The sequence below is a fragment of the Triticum urartu genome, chromosome 5A, assembly GCF_056163025.1.
Source record: "Triticum urartu cultivar PI428250 chromosome 5A, HENAU_Tu73, whole genome shotgun sequence".
Classification (NCBI taxonomy): domain Eukaryota; kingdom Viridiplantae; phylum Streptophyta; class Magnoliopsida; order Poales; family Poaceae; genus Triticum; species Triticum urartu.
This window is the reverse complement of record NC_141877.1, coordinates 32,696,792-32,714,406: the sequence shown is the minus strand read 5'-3', so window position 1 is coordinate 32,714,406 and position 17,615 is coordinate 32,696,792. Positions and strand designations below refer to the sequence as shown.

At 45.5% G+C, this 17,615-nt stretch overlaps 1 protein-coding gene and 1 pseudogene across 2 annotated transcripts; one reads left to right on the top strand and one right to left on the bottom strand.

Annotated features, from left to right (window-relative positions):
- Positions 1–60: 60 nt before the first annotated feature.
- Positions 61–10,849, top strand: LOC125506685 (uncharacterized; annotated as a pseudogene).
- A 60-nt stretch (positions 10,850–10,909) lies between these two features.
- LOC125507554 (protein FAR1-RELATED SEQUENCE 9) lies at positions 10,910–17,295 on the bottom strand. Of its 2 annotated transcripts, none has more exons than XM_087525380.1 (5): positions 17,013–17,295; positions 16,031–16,165; positions 13,875–13,925; positions 13,730–13,792; positions 10,910–13,630 (listed from the first exon to the last, which is right to left on the bottom strand). In XM_087525380.1, exons 2-5 carry the CDS (start codon positions 16,157–16,159, stop codon positions 11,417–11,419), a joined length of 2,457 nt encoding a protein of 818 aa, XP_087381506.1. In that variant the 5' UTR covers positions 16,160–16,165; positions 17,013–17,295; the 3' UTR covers positions 10,910–11,416. The 2 variants fall into 2 exon arrangements, with proteins under 2 accessions (XP_087381506.1, XP_048528055.1); XM_048672098.2 differs by having other exon boundaries at positions 16,031–16,152.
- Between the last annotated feature and the right edge of the window lie 320 nt (positions 17,296–17,615).

Genomic DNA, 17,615 nt, shown 5'->3' with positions numbered 1-17,615 from the left:
TTTGCCGCTTCCCTTCCTTCCCTTCACAGCGTGTTTGGTCGAGGGAATTATAGATGAGGAATGGGAGTTGAGGGGTAAGGAGATTAAAAGTCCACTGTTTGATTAGAGGGAATGGGAGTTTAAGTGGGAAAGGGACTAGGAGTTGAGTAAGCCAATTCCCATTGATTTCTTCCCAGGGGTACTCTATTAATTCGTGAGATGAGTTTTATCCCACGCCAATTTCCATCATATGCCAAACAAGAGAATGGGACTAAAAATTTACTTCTCATACCTAATCCCTTCATAAGCATCCTTGTACAAACTCTCATTCCTCTACCCGAGTGTTTACCAAACAGGCTGTCAGGTTCACGTATGGATCTTTCCGTCGGAATCGAATAAGCCCCATGCCGCTTCCTTGCTCCACCTGATGAATACGCTCGTCGTAACCCTAACTAGTTGTTCCGCTTTGCAACCATCGGATCCCAAACTCCCAATCAGAAGCTGCAGAACAGAATTAAAAACAAGCATCAACCATAATCCACAAGGACTAATCTTTAGATATCACAGCTTCTGATCGTCCCTCCTTCCTGCGTTGTTAATTTCTCGACCTCGTTCCTTGTGCCATCTATGCCAGGTCACAAATCAAGGAAGATATGCAGTGTGAGACAGGCGCACGCTCCAGCAGAAAACCATGGTTCTCCAAAAAAAAAAAATACCACTCCTTCCTTTTTTCCCTGCACACCTTTATATATAACCACACTCGTGTCTGTGTTGTACGATCAATGCTCCCTGAGCTGGACCAGGAGATTTGCATCTGGATCAACTCCATATTTCCAACCCCGATGAAGAGGACGAACCTGACAGCCCAAGTGAAGGAGTTTGGTGTCGATCACTTCGTTCGATGAGGGTGAGGGTGATTTGCTACTTATCTTTGCTTGCTTAGTTGCTTCCATACATCATGAATTCAGGATTGCAAATTTTAAGGATTACCTACTTGTGTTTGTGCAGGTGGTTCCACACATTTTGCATGCACAGGCATAGTTATTGGCTACACCAAAACGACAGCAAATCTTCTGGCTTCATTAAACTTGTTTAGGTCTAGAGATGGTGACAGAGAGATCACTGAAAAAATGGAGGTCGGTACCGCGAGATTTTCCATACAACCCCTTGCTTGCTCATTTCAGATTAAGGGCAATAATCATGTTTGTTGACGTGCTGTATAATCTGCTTTTTTTTTTAGAAAAGAAGGATGACCCCCGGCCTGCATCTGGGAGATGCATACGGCCACTTTATTGATTATTCTCGAGGACCTTACAAAGTGTTACAACAATAAGCCTGAATCCACCATCTAGGCAACACATGCCGCTATTCCTATCCATATGATGAAGGGGTGCTAGCTGGGCCACTACCCAGACCACTCACCTAATCCTAACATCGAAAGCCGGAATCCCCAGCCTAGCCACATACCGTCTGGGGCATAAACCGGTCTGACGCACTCACAGGTGTCGTCTCTACCATCTTCCACTGGTTCATCCCAAGCAGATTGAGGTGCCAACCTTGGCAGGCTCCTCCGCCATCAACGCCACCATAACGCCAAATGACGACCACCACCTACGCTAGGACATCTCCAAGCATACAAACGACACAAAAACGAACAACAAGAAAAGCCCAAAAAATACAAGGGGGCACTCTGAACTTACAACACATCGGAGAGCTAGTTACAAGAGGTACTAAGAAAGCGCACTACTAGCATAAACCGATGACCGCAACCCTCAGGCGCTGTATATTCTGCTAACCGTTATGTATGTATATATGTTTGTTGACGCGCTGCTTCATCGTTATAATATTGCAGACTAAAGTGCGCCTTCCAAATAATCATGTTGTCAATGGATATTTGCTATTCCACGATTTGAGACACAATCTTGCCATTGTCCGTGCCTGGCCAAAAGGCGGTGGCCTTTCGTACAGCGTGTCTAGATCAGCAGCAGCAGCAGCTTGAGTCTAACAGTCAAGTAGTTGCTATCCGGCGCTGCTTCAGCTCAGGAAAGTTATTGATGGCCACAACTGCGATGTCGGCTGGCGATCCAATGGGTGCTTATCCCGAACAGGTTGCCATCTCGATCAACATGTGAACCTTACTATGTTGATTTCTCTTTTACTTCTCATGGTCAACATAAATAATTGTGTCATGACATGAGTGACTTAATAATATGCACCACCTTAGTCAACATGACTAGCTAATTTTTCTGCTTGACTAAGCACAACTTTATTTATTTTCTAGGCTGCTTGAATCCTCATTGATTTTTTTGGGAACTTTGTTGGGTTGAACTATTATGACAAAGAAGGGACTGCTTTCATGCCAAGGAGTACAATTCTGGAATCCGTGGCTGGGTTTCCGAAAACATATGCTAGAAAGTATGCCCTCAGTACTCCCTGAACTTATATGAGCTACATATACAGTCTTGAAGTGTGCTTACACATGTTTAGGAAATTTTATGATGTGAATTTTCATATAATTATATATTTTTTATGATTTCTATGCTGCGATTTGCATTTCCTTGTTTTCATTATCGGCACGGTACACATCACAATACATTTAGCATCTGACTCCAATCCCTCTTTTTTGCCTGCGTAGTCCATGTTTATCATTTCAGTATGTATAGTTTCGTCCTTGTGCGCACATATTATATATGATCTACTTTCCCTGGACTTGCTCTTATGTATAAGCTTACCAAATTCTGCAGCAGGCTTAGGATTCAGAAAAGAACAGCTGGCCGTCGAAACACTGTCCCATGGTGGGGGTCCAACACAGAGCAATCAATATGCCAGCACGGTTCCGGGCTTCCGGCCTCATATACCAAGTTTAGAAGGTGAGAAGAGCATACTCACTCCTTAGTTGGAAATTCATCGCTAAACTATGAACTATCTGGAAATTCATTGCCTTAGTTGTAAATTTGCAACCGCATTTGTGTGAGATAGTATGCCACTTGTTTTTTTCTTGATGCCAAAGGTCAGCATAAATATGAGTACAAAGTATAGGTGGAGATAAACAGAAAGAGACCCGCTTCGGTACAACCCCCCTTCTAAAACATATAAAGGGTAATATAGTCATTTCACATGTCGTATTTTTTTTTTGAAAAATCACCGGGGGGGAAGTTCCCCACCTGAATATATTTCTCATGATTGTAACCCAACAAATGTTCGATTACAAGGTGAATTACATAAGCACGTGTAGTCGTGATAGGAGATAGGAGCGCCATGAGGAGGCGGCCTGTTTCTGCTCTGTTTTCTTGATCCTGTGCGTCCAGAGCATGAGGTCATCAATGATTCGCTTGAGGGTGAAAATGCTATGGTGATTTTGTTGCCTGAAGGCCATAGCGTTCCTGGAGTCCCATATTTTCCAGAGAACAATGAGGAGGATGGAGTGCCATATGATCATGTCGACCTGTGGTGGCAAACGACAGCCCCAAAGATCAGCGATGCTCTCAGATGGTGTAAGTCCAAGCCTGTGCCAGATGCGCTGAGCAAACGGACAGTGGATGAAGATGTGAGAGTTGTGTTCGCCATCGAACCCGCATCTTGGACATAGAGCATCAGCGACGATATGTTTGTGAAGCAGATTGCTCTTGGAGTTGAGCCGATCCCGAAAGAGGAGCCAGGCAAAGATCTTCACACGGTTAGGAACGCATGAAGACCATATGGAAACGGCATGCATGTCCTCATCATGGTTGGCCATGGATAGCTGGTAGGCAGCCTTAGTTGAGAAGCACAGGCCGCCATTGAGGTAGCGCTCATCCGTACTTGGTTTTGTGAGTATGGTGCGTAGCCCCCGGGACGTATACGTAAGAAGATCACCCGCCTGGGCTGGCCCATGAAGATAGCGTGTAGCAGCGCTTCAAAAATAAAACCGCGCTTGCAAAAATTCGAACTCAGGAGCAACTGAATTCAAGAAACGTGTTACAACCAGCTCGCCTAGCCAATGTTTTTGCCTAAATATCAGCGCGAAGCCTTAAGGATAAGAACAATGCAGAATAATTTTAAACACTTTCAACGCAAAATATTTTTTTGAAAACAAAACATGATTTTTTTGTGAATCCCTATCACTTTTCAGATTCTTGAACAAATATAAAATAAACTGAAACAGTTTTTTAAAACCATGAACAGCTTTGAAACACGAATATTTTTTAAAACCGGGACATTTTTATAATTCAAATTTTTATGTAAACACAAACAATTGTTGGAACGTGAACTTTTTTGCAACTCCAGAAAATGAATGAAAAAACAACAAAAATTTTTGTAATTGCGAACAATTTTTGTAACAGAAGCATAAGACCATCATTTTCTGAATTTTTTGAACATTGATTAATAAATATGAATATTTTTGAAATTCTGAAAATTGGTTTTAAAAATATTCTAAATATTGAAGGTTGAGTGGTCACTAACGATGCTCAATAGGCGAGACCATAACGTTATTTGCTTCGCTCGTTTTATCCGTTTGGTTGACAACTTAATGCGACGAGTGCCAATTAGGAAATTCCATATGTTTCGGGAGTAGCGTCAAATAGACGGCAGCACACGCAGGAGGCCGGCCGACTGGGATGGCCCATTGGCGCTCACAAAAACAGAAAATAATTCACCAATATGATAGTTTTAAGTAACTATTTTTATTATGAATTTAAATATTTTTCCCTTCGAACCTAGCATGGATGCAACCCATGGGCATGCCCACCTGCTAGCAAAAGTTGGGATCGTTACAAGAATGTCCCAAAAAAACACAAATGGAAATGGAAATGGCCCCAATTTTCTTCATGGCTTGTATGACCAATTCAAGGTACCATGCCAAGTTTCTTGGGTTTTCGAAAAGTTTTACATTTTCTGGTGTTTTCTTGGTAAAAAAAGATCGATAAATGACTGGACGTGTCACAACTTGCATACTATGTCGAAAATTGTTCAAACCTGGCATAGATGCCTACCTTGGGCATGCCCACCTGCTTGGAAATTTGGGGTCATTTCAAGAATGTCCAAATAGACCTGTTCAACGGAGAGTGTCCGCGTATGCCATAAAGGTCCGTTCGAGAGCATGTTGTTTCTCAACATCCTTTAGTTGGCCCAATTTTTTTCATGGCCTTTTATGACCAATTCAAGACACCAGTTCAAGTTGTCTGGGTTTCGACAAGTTTTGCCTTTTCTGAAGTTTTCTCTGTCAAAAACTACTGATAAATGGTCGGAGGTCTCGCGACTTGCATACGGTGTCAGAAATGGTTCAAACCTGGCATGGATGCATATCATGGGCATCCCCACCTGCTTGCAGAAGTTGGGTTCATTTCAAAAATGTCCAAACATTGGTTTTTTCTTTTTAATAACCGAATTTAGATCAGGTTCGGTATTAAACTGTATAATTGAAAGAAAAAACAGAAATCTAGGCATCCAGTACGAGGCTCCCTCACGCGTGTCACCCAACACCAAAGGCTCAATCGCGCGCACGTGTCCAACCATGCAGGATACGAAGGGCCCAATGCATGCTTTGTTTCCCACATGAGAGCTAAACCAGCTAAGCTATTGCTAGGCTTCATTGTCCACCTAATTGCAAAACCCAAGGGCAACTACTAGTACTTTTGTGGGCAGGCAGAGCATGCAGCGGCAACCGTCTTAGTTGTTTACTACCACAACGCGTAGGTATGCTCAGAGGATAAAGGTGGTCATGGATATTAGAGGACGACACAAGGGAAGCGCTAGTAATTGTGTCGTAGCTTTTACGTGTGCGCTACAAAAAGATTTTCATTATAAACTGAAATCCAAACCGAATCAGTTGGTTAACGAAATATCGATTTATTGTATTGGGTTGCCATTTTCAGGTTTTAGGTTTGCTAACCAAAATCAAAAACACATGGTAAAAACGGAAATTTCAATTTCTACCACCCTAATGGGTGATCTCATCACTCCGGTGAGGCACCTATTTGGCCGGCCCAAGCGTTCGTGGATTTGAAATAAGTTCATCAATGCTGGAAAAAATATCCATGTTGAAAATTTTCCAAAAAAGTCCACCAAAAAAGTTGGAGAAATAAGCTGGAGAAAGTGAAAAGGATTAAAAAATAGGACAAATTCATTATTTTTTATTTTAAAAGGTTCACACATTTGAAATAACTGGAAAAAATAAAAAGGAAAAAATGGAAAAATAAAATAAAAAAGGGAAACAAACCAGAAGAAAGCAAGTGTTCAAATTGTGTTCATAAAATTGTTCAGAATGTTACTTCTTAAGTTTGCACGCTCCTCATATCTCTTTAAAATTATTGAAAATGTTGTTCAAAAGAATATTCCTAACATTTTGAACTAACATATCTCTTTAATTTTTTTTGAAATGTTCATGCTAGGAAAAATATGTCATGCTTCTAAAAAAATGAAATTTTCGAAAACTATTGGATATTAAAAGATTACTTGATTTGTAAAAATATATTCAGAATTTCCAACAAATGTTTGATTTTTTTGAAAAGGTGCCTAAATTCTGGATTAGTGTTAGTTCTTAAGTATGTGCACTCCTTGTTTTGCAAAAACATTAGTCAGCTTAACTGATATGTCGCTCACGGTTGTTGAAAGAGATCTGTGGTTAGATTCCTGGCTGGTTCATTTCTTTTGTGATTTTTTACAATCTGTGAAAAGGCGTGTTCCCTGGTGTTAGTTTTTAAGATTTCACGATCATTGCTTTACATAGTCACTAGCTGTGTCAATTGGTGAGCCACTCAAGCTTGGTGCAAGAGGTTTGTGGATCGAATCCTGATAGCTAGGTTTCTTTTCAATTTTTACAACCCGTGAAGGGGCGCGCTTACTACAGCCATCACCATTGGGCCCGGCCCAGTCCGGCGGGGGTTGGGTGTCGTATACATCTTGACGGAAAAAAAAACTCATCATCAACTAAAAAATCAAAAAAAGACCATCCTACCCTTTCTCATGAAGAGGTATAAACAAATCTCCACCGTTGATGTGTTTAGGGGGGTTGTACTGAAGAAGAAGTGAAACAGAAAATCCCTTATTACAACGGAGAATAACACTTCTTGTGCATGGAACTAGTATATATCTCAAACAATATGTAATTTCCTTGCCAGTGCCGCAGATTTAACTAATTTTATACTATATGGTTGCACCGGTCTGTGTTGGTTTATTAATTAATACTAAATACAAGGATATGCAATATGAAAATATAACCATGTCCTGTACTACATTGCACTTTTTCAGTGATTTGAATTTATCCTGTTTGTCTCATCTTTTCAACTTTAGGCAGCTCAAGGATTTCTGGGTGTCATTACTGTGATCCAGAAGGTCAATCAGGTTGGATCACTTCCAGTTGTTACTTATTTACTATCGGTAATACATAGTCATTGACTGCTTCACCTTGTGGCACCAGCACTCGGAGGCCGTTTCAAACGTTTTTCCTGTTATCATCCTCGTTGGTCGGCTATCGGTGATAGCGGTAAGTCCCTGCTCTCAGTTTTCCAGACCGCTGTTAGTAATGCAGTTATATGGGTGATTAGTCAGTCCACCATGTTGCAGCAGTATACAAGGAGGCTGATAAAAATAGGCTAAGGTCCAGAGGTTATCCCTTCCCAGCTTTCGAAGATCGTGAGTTATTTCTTTTTCTTTAGCTGATTACTCTATTTTGCCACACTTACTATCCACTGCTCTATATATCCAGCACTTCCTCAACTGCTGTACCTTGTTTCTGCACCAGTTGGCATGCGTTTGCTTTGTAATTTTGAAGAGGAATTTGGTGAAGATATCTGGAGTTAACTCGGCAAAGAGGTTGCTTCGGAGATGTCTCAAAGTGTTGTCGCACTGGCTTCATTCAGTGGTACTGACCATATATATAATATAATAACCTCATCACTTTTTGACCTGTATTCTTTCTGCTGTTCCATTACTGACTATAATGATCTCAATTATTCTCTTGTAGGAGATACAAGGGTTTTTGCTTGCACAGGTGTATTTATAGGCTGCAATGAGTTCACCACAAGAATTCTGACTTCAGCGAGTTTGATTAGAAATCCTGATGATGAAGCTAAGATAGCTGATGACTTAACGGTCGGTACTGCTAATAATAGTTTAACCCCATAACTTACTGCTTTATTAATACAAAGCTGGTTTCTTACTAGCTTTATCGTGGCAGATTGAAGTGTGCCTTCAAGATAATCAACATGTCACAGGCACGTTGCAGCATTACGATTTACATTACAACATCGCTGTCATCAGCATCATGGGTTCTTGCTGCACTCGGAGAGTGAAAATGTATGATGAGGTACAAGCTGAACCTCAAGGGGAAGTAGTAGCCGTAGGGCGCTTCTACGAATCAAGCAAGTGAACTTGATTGCAAAGAGCTTAGGGCATCTCCAGGTACAAGCCAAGTGAACTTGATTGCAAAGAGCTTAGGGCATCTCCAGCCGTTTGCTCCCCCCCCCCCCCCCCCCCCCCCCCCCGGCATTTTTTCGCCTCCTGGGAGCTGCCGGCGAGAATTTTTGCCTGGGTGTCAAAAAGTTTCCACTCGTTGTCTCCCCAACCCCCTCATCTGTCTCTCCTCTGCTCGGCCATGGAGGTGGAGGCGGCATGGCGTGCCCAAGTCTGCTGCCCCGCCGTCGCGTTCGATACCGCCCCGGCCACGCAGAGGCGAGCGCGAGCTCCGCCCCGACCACGGGCGCGGGCAAGCTCCGCCACGCACAGGCGGGCGCGGGCGCGGCAAGCTCCGCGTCTGCTCTGCTCCGCGCGTCCGCCCTCGAGCGCGGCTCCGCCCCCGCTCTGCCGCGCCGATGCCGCACCGATCCGGCCGTCCCCGCTCGCGCGCTGCTCCGCCCCGCGCATCGCCCAGCCGCGCCGGAGAGGCCGTTCCCGACGACGTTGCCACGCGCGTCGTAGGCCACGTCGGACCACCGTCACGGGCTCGCGTCCAACTTCCTCCACGTCTCCAGCGCGGTCCCGCCCATGCCATTCGTGAGCGACCGCGCCCATCGCAGCAGCGCCTCGCCCTGATCGTTGATGGCGTGGGCGCGCGGCGGGACACAACGCCGCGCGAGGAGCAGCCAGGCACCACGCCGGTCGCGTGCTCGCGCGCCTCCGGCGCCGAGCCGCCCGAGCGGAGCACCTCGACGAGCACCGGCACGGCGCCCGCGCGGACGATGCACGGCGCCCAAGCGGAGCACCTCGACGAGCGTCGTCCGGCCCCGCCTACGCCATGAGGATGGAGCCCAGGAGGCAGCACGACGGCCGGAGACGAGGCCATGCTTCGGGAAGGCGGCGCGACGGCCGGAGACGAGGCCATGCTTCGGGGAGGCGGCGCGACGGCCGGAGATGAGGCCATGGTTCGGGGAAGCGGCGGACGCTAGCGAAGTGCGGGGCTGGGGGCAGCGGCGGCGCTGAGAGGACGCGGGCCGGCGTGGGCGGAGGCGCGACGAGGCGTGCCGGAGCGCGGGGCTGGGAAGGAGGAGGGGTCGGAGGAGAGGGGCGCGGCGGCTTGGGCGGCGGGGTCGGGGCCTCGTCGGCTTCGAGGGAGCTGCAGCTGGTGCGCTTCGAGAGAGAGAGGAGGAAGCACGTGGGTGGGCCAGCGAGGAAAAGTCAGGGGAGAGGAGGAAGACGCTGGCAGGTGGGGCCATCGCCTAAAACGGCGAAATTAGGCCTCCCAGGAGCCCCCGGTGCGCTGGGTGTCGCATGCGGGCGCCGGCGCTGTTTTTTGCTTTTTCCGGTGAAAAACGAGCACTTGAGGGCACAAATGAGACGTTTTTTGTCCGCCGGCATCAAAAAGTGGCTTGGGGAGGCTTTTTGGGAGCCCTAGTGGAGATGCCCTTATGATGTCCACTTGTAAAATCACAAAGGTGCGCCACATGCGTTTGTTTTCTATTTTTTGAATTCCTTTATGTCTTACAAATATCATCTTTTTTTACTTGCTATTTTGTTTTTGTGCTAGGTTGGGATTGGAGGGCCTATTGTTGATTGTTTTGGGAATTTTATTGGCATGGACTTCTACAGCTTGAAAGAAACTCGGTACCTGCCCAGAAGTATAATCCTGGAAGTCTTGAAGAATTTCGATGCAAAGTATGTTAGTTTTATGAGTACTGTTATTGAACATATTGTTTTAATTGTAATTCTTAACAGATGGCCTGTCCCTAAGCCATGTTGGTGATATCCGTCGTGGCACGAGTGTCTCGACGAGTACCTGGGCAAAGTTCCAGATATGATTCCGTGCGGACCCCAGCCTATGTAACCCTGACAACATATCAAGCGCATGGGTTCTCTTATATATAGGGAGCGGATGAGAATTGGCATCATGTACCATGTTTTTAAGTTTCTTATAGATGAGAATTAGCATTCTGTACTATATTTACATAATGCAACCAGTGTGCAATATGATTTTTTCAAGTTGTAGAAATAATAATATTTCATGACTACCGCCATGTTTTTCAAGTTGTATCGCCATGTTTTTTCAAGTTGTATCACTGCACACATGTCAAATGTTTCTTCCATTGGAGCTCCCACATATCGCGCACGCGTGTGTGTATAAAGATAGAAAGAAGCACATGTATGTGTATTATTTCATTGGTTTCAAGATGAACATGTCCCTTTGAAGAAGCACATCTGCGGCACACTTTTTTACAGAATGCACATAGGCATGGTATCACTTTTTTTTAGGAAAAACTTTGTTTTTGCTACTTTAGCTTTTAAAGGTGCAGAACCCATCCAGGCTACATCACCACGTTATGCACGCAACCACCACACACCCACATGGCTTAAACAACAACGCCTCAGAGAAGCCGTGCAAATCGCCGCGTAGCACCCCCGCCATTGCCAAAACCTTGCGTTTCTCAAGAAGTCTTGCAAGAACATAAGCTTCGGAGTTAAAAGACATAGGTGACAGAGAAGCGCGTCTGCACAATCTAATTCTGAAGGACCATGCTTGAAAATTGGACACAAGGCTTTTATCCTTTTTCAGAGCAAAGCAACCAACATGAACAACAAAAACTTTATAGCATATGACCTCACTCAAACAGGTCCAGTTGCCACAAGTCTACAAACCAGCTGACTTTGCCGATGCTTTGTAAACTAATTGACCAGAGTACGAGGAGATGGGATATGAATATTGTCCGGGAACATCGATCTCCTCGACATGAACACGGAGCTACACATGAACTGGGGAAGTAGACCTTCACGTGCATGGAGAGCTATTCATGAAGGCAAAGGATTCTTGATAATCAGTTGCCATGACATTTTCAGACGAGACCAAGTTGTATGATCAAGTGCAGCCAATCCTCCGATGAAAGTCAGTATGATTAGGCCACAGTGAACTGCTGGCACAAATGAACTCAATGAACTGCTGGCGCAAATAAACTCATAAACTCTACCACCAACACATTGACTATCGAGTTCCCCTGAATCTCTAACTTACTAACCTAGACTGGACAAGCTAGCTGGTAGTAATAATCTCCATACAGATGTCATTGTTGCGAGGATTTTCTCCTTCTGTTGCTAGCAGTTTCTCTTGAATACTGTCGAACTCGAGCATGAATGTGTTGCATTTCGTGCCATCACTGCATATCTTCTTGCTGAGATCGGCCATTTTGCTCATCAACATTTCATATCTCGCTGTGCTGTCTGCTTTCTCTAGGCATTTCTCTGTGTACTGCTTTGCCTTCTCTTCCTTGAATTTGTCGGTCCATCTGGGGACGATGTATTGCGCGGGTATTTCGTTGATTCCAAGCTGCGTGAAAAGCCTGAATATGTGGCAGCACAGTAATCTATCTCTGGCAAACTTTGCACATTGGCATATGAATGTGTTGCTGACAGGATCAACAAACACTTCGAAGGCATTTCTATCAAACTCTGGGTTCTCGTAGTTGAAAACCCTCTCCAGTCGGTACACAGACCCTTTCTTTACCACGTGCACGTCGAACGCCGTAGAATGGAGTAGTTCTCTCTGCACTTTCAGGAATATCTGCCTGGTGTAAATAGTAGATGCATGCTTTTCTATTGGCTGCAATGAGAAGCATGAAGGTACAGTTCCTGCTTGCCGTCTATCTTCGTCATCCGTTTTTAGTGTCGTCTTCTGTATCTCCTCGTATCTTTCGATGAACTTCTCTATCCTGTCCTTTGGAAGCACATAGTTTCTGAATAATACGATGTTCATACCTTCACTACGTCCAAGTGATTCGGCAAATGGATAGAAATCTTGTCTGAAATAAACAGGCGCCCAGATTTTCCTTATCCGCCACATGAATTGTAGGTACTCATTTTTACTTGCATCATATCTCTCAATAAGTGAACTCCATCCTTCTTCAAATTCCATTTCCGTCAGTGAGTTGTCAACTAAGCTATCCAGCTCTAATTTTATGTTGCCTCTTGCTGCCATGAAGGCTGCTATCCTTTCATGTGCTTTACCCATTACATCACATTTCCAAAACCTGAGCCTTACCTGTGGCAGGACCTCTGCAATAGCTCTTCCTAGGGGTTCATCCTGGTTTGTAATGATTGATCCTGATATTTTTCCTCCCATCACTTGCAAAAGTGTTTGGAACATCCATTTAAAGGTTTCAGCTTTCCCATCGCGTAGCAGGGCGCATCCTAACAAGAGAGTTCTCCCATGGTTATTTATCCCAATAATGGTAGCAACAGGCAAATTATGCCTATTTGTGGTGTAAGTTGTATCAACCGAGATGAAATCTCCAAAAATATCATAATCCATCCTTGACCTTGCATCAGTCCAGAAAATACTGCGGACTATGTTGTCTTCATCTGTTTGCTTGATGTAGAAAAAACTTGGGTTCCGCAGCTCCAATTCTTTGAAGTGCTTCAACGCACTTTCAACATCTGAGTTTTCTGTTTTCCGTTGTTCTGTACACTGTAAACTGATTGGATCTTTTTTCTTGGATGGTATGTTTTCAGAACTGCTTCTCACAGAACTGACTGGATCTTGTTTCTTGAATGATATATTTCCAAAACTACTTCTCATTCTCCTAAAAATCCTCAGAATTTTATTGGGAGGTATCTTACTTTGCTGCAGAACTTTTAGAAACGACTTTTCCTCACTTGACATGTGTTTCTGGCTCAGGAAAAATCTTGCGAGGGAAGGGTTTGGAGATAGCGGATGGTTGTGCTCATTCCGAACAGTTGCGAACTCCCATTGTCCCTTAGTGAGCTTCACTATCACCTTTGCTTGGCAATTTGTCCTCTCAAAGGAATTTATTTTCCTCTTCCTGTTTGGGTTCCGAGCTGGTGTTGGTTTGCCACTCCTATTGCACTCTATGTGATACTTCTTTCTCCTGTAATTTGAATTTCGCTTTGCCACAAAACCAGTCAAGAGAGCATAAGTACTATAGAACCCGTTTGCATCTTCGAGGGTTTGAAACTTCATTCCAGGTTCTGGTTTTCTTGCAGCCTCCAATTCCTCAAATTTAGGATAAAAGTATTTCCCTAGTTCACTGTCTGAGTCACTCCCTGAGCTGCTATCTGAATCACTTTCACTGGGGTTCCTGTTTACCATTTCATTGTTTTCCACATTATCGTGTAGTTGGTTCTGTTCTTTGGCTTGCTGCAGTGAATGGTCGACTGAGTTGGTTTCTTTATCCGCTTCATCTGCTAATATTCCATCTGTATTCTTTTCAATACTATCTGAAGATAGTTCCTGCATGACAATGAATACTTTATGCTAAGGTACTGCAGAATATCATATTGAAATGTCCATACATAAGTGACATAATTATGTTCTGTTTGATCTGCATACCTCATAACTATCACCGGTTGGTTGTGGTCTTTCTTCTGTCATTGATTGTTTCCCAACAGGTTCCTGCATTAGGTATTATTTGTTTCTGATAAATACCAGGCGTGAAGTCATTCTAAGAAATGGTAAAGCTGCTAACTTAAAGTACCTTGCTCAATTCACTTGCAGATGACATTGTTTCCGCAGCATTTTTACTGGCCTGCAAAACAGTGTGAAATACAGTCACCATGTAGTTGTGATAACCTTCGTTGCCAATTTCTCCATATTCTATATATATACTAATTACAGCCTCCCAAGAAATACACGTACTAATAATTGGAGAAAAAGGAAAATATCTGACATTATATCTGTGAGATGGGACCAGTTAGAAGAGCATCTGCAGCCAGGCTCCTCAAAGGGCCCCTATTACTGGACATCAGCATGCTGATGCCAAGTCCGAGGGAGAGGATGGTGAGGAGACAGGACACGAGCGCGCTGATGTGTAACCCAAAGCTTTTGATCACTGGTCACGGGGACGTACTCGGGCGGGTGCGTCGGCCAAAGGGCGTGGTCCGCAGCCGGAGCCGGGATCACGCAGCTCATCGACGAGGCCCGCCAGGATGCCATGGCTGGCCACGTGCATGACGCTCCAGTCGGCCGCGTCGCGCAGATGGCGGTCACGTAGGCGGCGCTAGCGAAGGAGTTTGGATAGGACATTGCAGGCATCGAAACCGGCCACGTCGACTCCGGGAATCTACGGAGAGCCAGAGGAACCACCTAGTCATAGGCATCACCCAGGCCTTGGCGCAGCTGGCGCTCCTCCTCCGGCCACACGTACTCCGCCGGGATCGCTGCCAGGCTTAAACACGTGCCATTGTAGTTCTACTTGGTCCATGGAGCGAGCTTGATGAATGGAATGGATTAATAAGCTGCATATGCATGTGCATTCATACATGTGGAGCCCAACGAACTCCATGGAAGCTGGCCGTCGCATACACTTTGGTCGAGAGACTGGATTCTGTCCACAGATTGAAACGGTTTGAGACCGATTTGTTTGTGTCCAGACCAAACCAGTCTGATCCAATAGTTTATAAATCCAAACCACACCAGATTGCTTTACATTCTCAGCCCATTTAAACCGACCAAACACAATCCAATAGGAAAACCAACCGGAAACTAAAGCTTCAACCCAAACTATTCCCAGGTTTAATACCCGCACACTAAAAAGCACGGATACGGGAACACGGACACGGCGACATGCATACGGGGACACGGGATACAGCATTTTCCAAAAACAGCCCATCGGACACGGCAAGTATATATAAAAAATATGCCATGTAATATAGAGTTAAGAGGAAAAAATAACGAGAAAGAGATAGCCCCATTCAGCAGTACTGGGCCACAAAGAAGATGATCCATTAGTAGTTAGGCCGGCCCAGCTAGTGCCATTTCAAGAGCAACTGGATGCTACAGATTAATCTGCACCGTCAAAACTCAAGCCCTATCTCTCTCTGCCCTAACGCTTTGACCAAGCCGCCACTCTCCTCCCAGCGATGGATCTCTCATCTACCCCACAGCAGCTCTCGCCACCGCCCTCCTCCCAGCGTGCTCCTCTTGCAGCAGCAGCAGCAGCGGCGGTGGCCAGCGCTGCAGCGGGGGATGCAGCAGCAGCAGCACCGCTGTGGCGAGGGCGCAGCAGCAGCAGCGCGGCGGCGGGAGGGTGCTCCAGATCCAGCATTGCCTCGTGTCCCAGCCGTGTCCTCCCTTTTCTTTCTTTCTTTTAATTCCTAATATGGGAAATACGGCGGGATACGCGTATCCCCGGGTGTCCGAGCGTGTCCCCGTGTCCAGCCGTGCCCTCCCTTTTCTTTCTTTCTTTTAATTCCTAATATGGGAAATACGGCGGGATACACGTATCCCCGCGTGTCCGAGCGTGTCCCCGTGTCCAGCCATGTCAGCACCGGGATTCGGCAACTTCTGCCGTGTCCATGCTTTGTAGCCCGCACACACTGAAGACTAACTAGGTGCCTACTGGAAACTAGGGTAGCGGTGAGATTACGAAGATGCTCTATGTGCATCGCTGTGAAACGTGAGTGTGTTGCTGCTACCAGAAGAAAAATCTTGTGAATAGGTAAACCAACTACTTAAAATATCTACTTAACGCATTAAAATTTCTGCAAAAAAAAAACTTTTTGGGTTCAAATAAACCAGGACATTTATCATTGGGTTAATTAGATAAACTAGGTTGTGCACTTACGGGTTGGCCACTAGCGTCATTAACCAACTGGCCCACAAAAACACTAAACAGATATGTTCAAGCGGTACCTTTTTCCTATGCAACTCTGGTACAGAGGAACCTTCATCATCAGCTACACGGCATGTCCTTCTCTTTTTTGTGGAGTTGTCTGCGGTTTCTGCTCCTGGCTTGTCCAACTCTGTAACCATTCCTGTCATAATAAACTGTAATAATTCCATTAATTGTACTGTACTAGCAAAACACCCATGGGTTGTTATGTAATAATATAGATATTTCTACTGTCGTTGACCCACTAATAGTTCTTTTTACAAACACAGATGCCAAAAGCTTCATGTGGGTTTTAGGAATTAGGACTACGTTGTGGCAAACATAAATGTCTTTCTCCCTGGCTCCCCTTTCCACAACACCTGTGCATCCTACTCCTTCCTACCTGCCATACATCTCCTTCTCCGCCCTCATCTCGCCAGAAGACAAGTACTGACATACATGTGCGATTTATTAAGAAGATGCAACTTTCTCATTTCCACGCCGCTACAAACATTCAGCGTGTTGTCTGCCTTGATTTATAAAGAAATTCATCTCTTCTCTGCTTTCTTGGTCATGCCAATCATGAGCCAAAAAGGCATAATATAGCTCCCAGCAAATTAAAGTGAGGCTCTGTCTGATTTTAGAAACAAAAGAACAAGGAATAGCTGCTACAAGAGTCCATCTTCTTAATCCAACAAACAAGGGAGAAATGTTGCATGGGAGCATCGTTTGATTTAGTACTAGTCAGGATAAGCAACAAACAGGGCACGTCTAGTGAGTAGAATAGAAATCCCCGTTCTTGGAACGACATCTAATACGTTCTTGCTGAACTTCAGCCAGCGAGTTATTTCGCAAATCTAGTAATGTTAAAATGGCATTTCCATAAAATTCAGAAAGTCACCAGACAAAAATCTAGATATAAAATCACATATTCACATGTCAATTTAAGGGTTCAGACCAACACATACAAAAGGGGAATTGATCAGGATTCAATCGAGAGGTGAATTGAAGATTACTACGTACTGGGGGCAGGGTCGCATGAGCCGAGAGGAGCCGCGCGCCTGTGCGGCGGGCTCGACCAGCTCCTCCGCGGCGGAGGGGCCGGAGGGGGAGGCCGGGGACGACGGCCCGGGGGAGCAGCTACCGAGGCGGGGGAGGGCGGGAGGGAGGGGGGCGACGCGGCAGAAGAGGCGAAGGGTAGCGCCGCGCCGGCGGCGGCGGCGTGGATGCGGATGGGAGGCGGCGCGGCGTGTGTTTTGGCACAGTGTCTGGTCGAGGCGACGCCTCTCTCAGTCTAGTTTTTTTTTTCCAGATAGGTAGCCGCTCTGCCGAGTAGTGGGCCTTTGGTGGATTTCTACTGGGCTGGACTACGATTGACAATGGGCAGCCGGTCCGCTGCCGATCTCGTACTCGCTTGTTGCAGCAGTCAAATGCTGGTTCCAGCAAAACAAAAACTATGCAGCAAAAATCATGGCGGCCACCCAGCACTAGCCTCTCCTGTTGCAGCAAAAAAGAAAGCGGGTTCCAGCAAAACAACAACAAAAAAGCAACTTACCATGGCCACCACCGTCGCTGCCCACCACCATCCTCGCCGCTTGAAGAAAAACCACTGGCCGGTTCCAGCAC

Coding starts and splice junctions, on each gene's coding strand:
- LOC125507554 (XM_087525380.1), bottom strand. CDS start 16,159: ATGACAGGAATGGTTACAGAGTTGGACAAGCCAGGAGCAGAAACCGCA. Junction 13,793..13,874: donor CTGCAAGTGAATTGAGCAAG/GTACTTTAAGTT, acceptor TACCTAATGCAG/GAACCTGTTGGGAAACAATC. Junction 13,631..13,729: donor CAACCGGTGATAGTTATGAG/GTATGCAGATCA, acceptor ATTGTCATGCAG/GAACTATCTTCAGATAGTAT.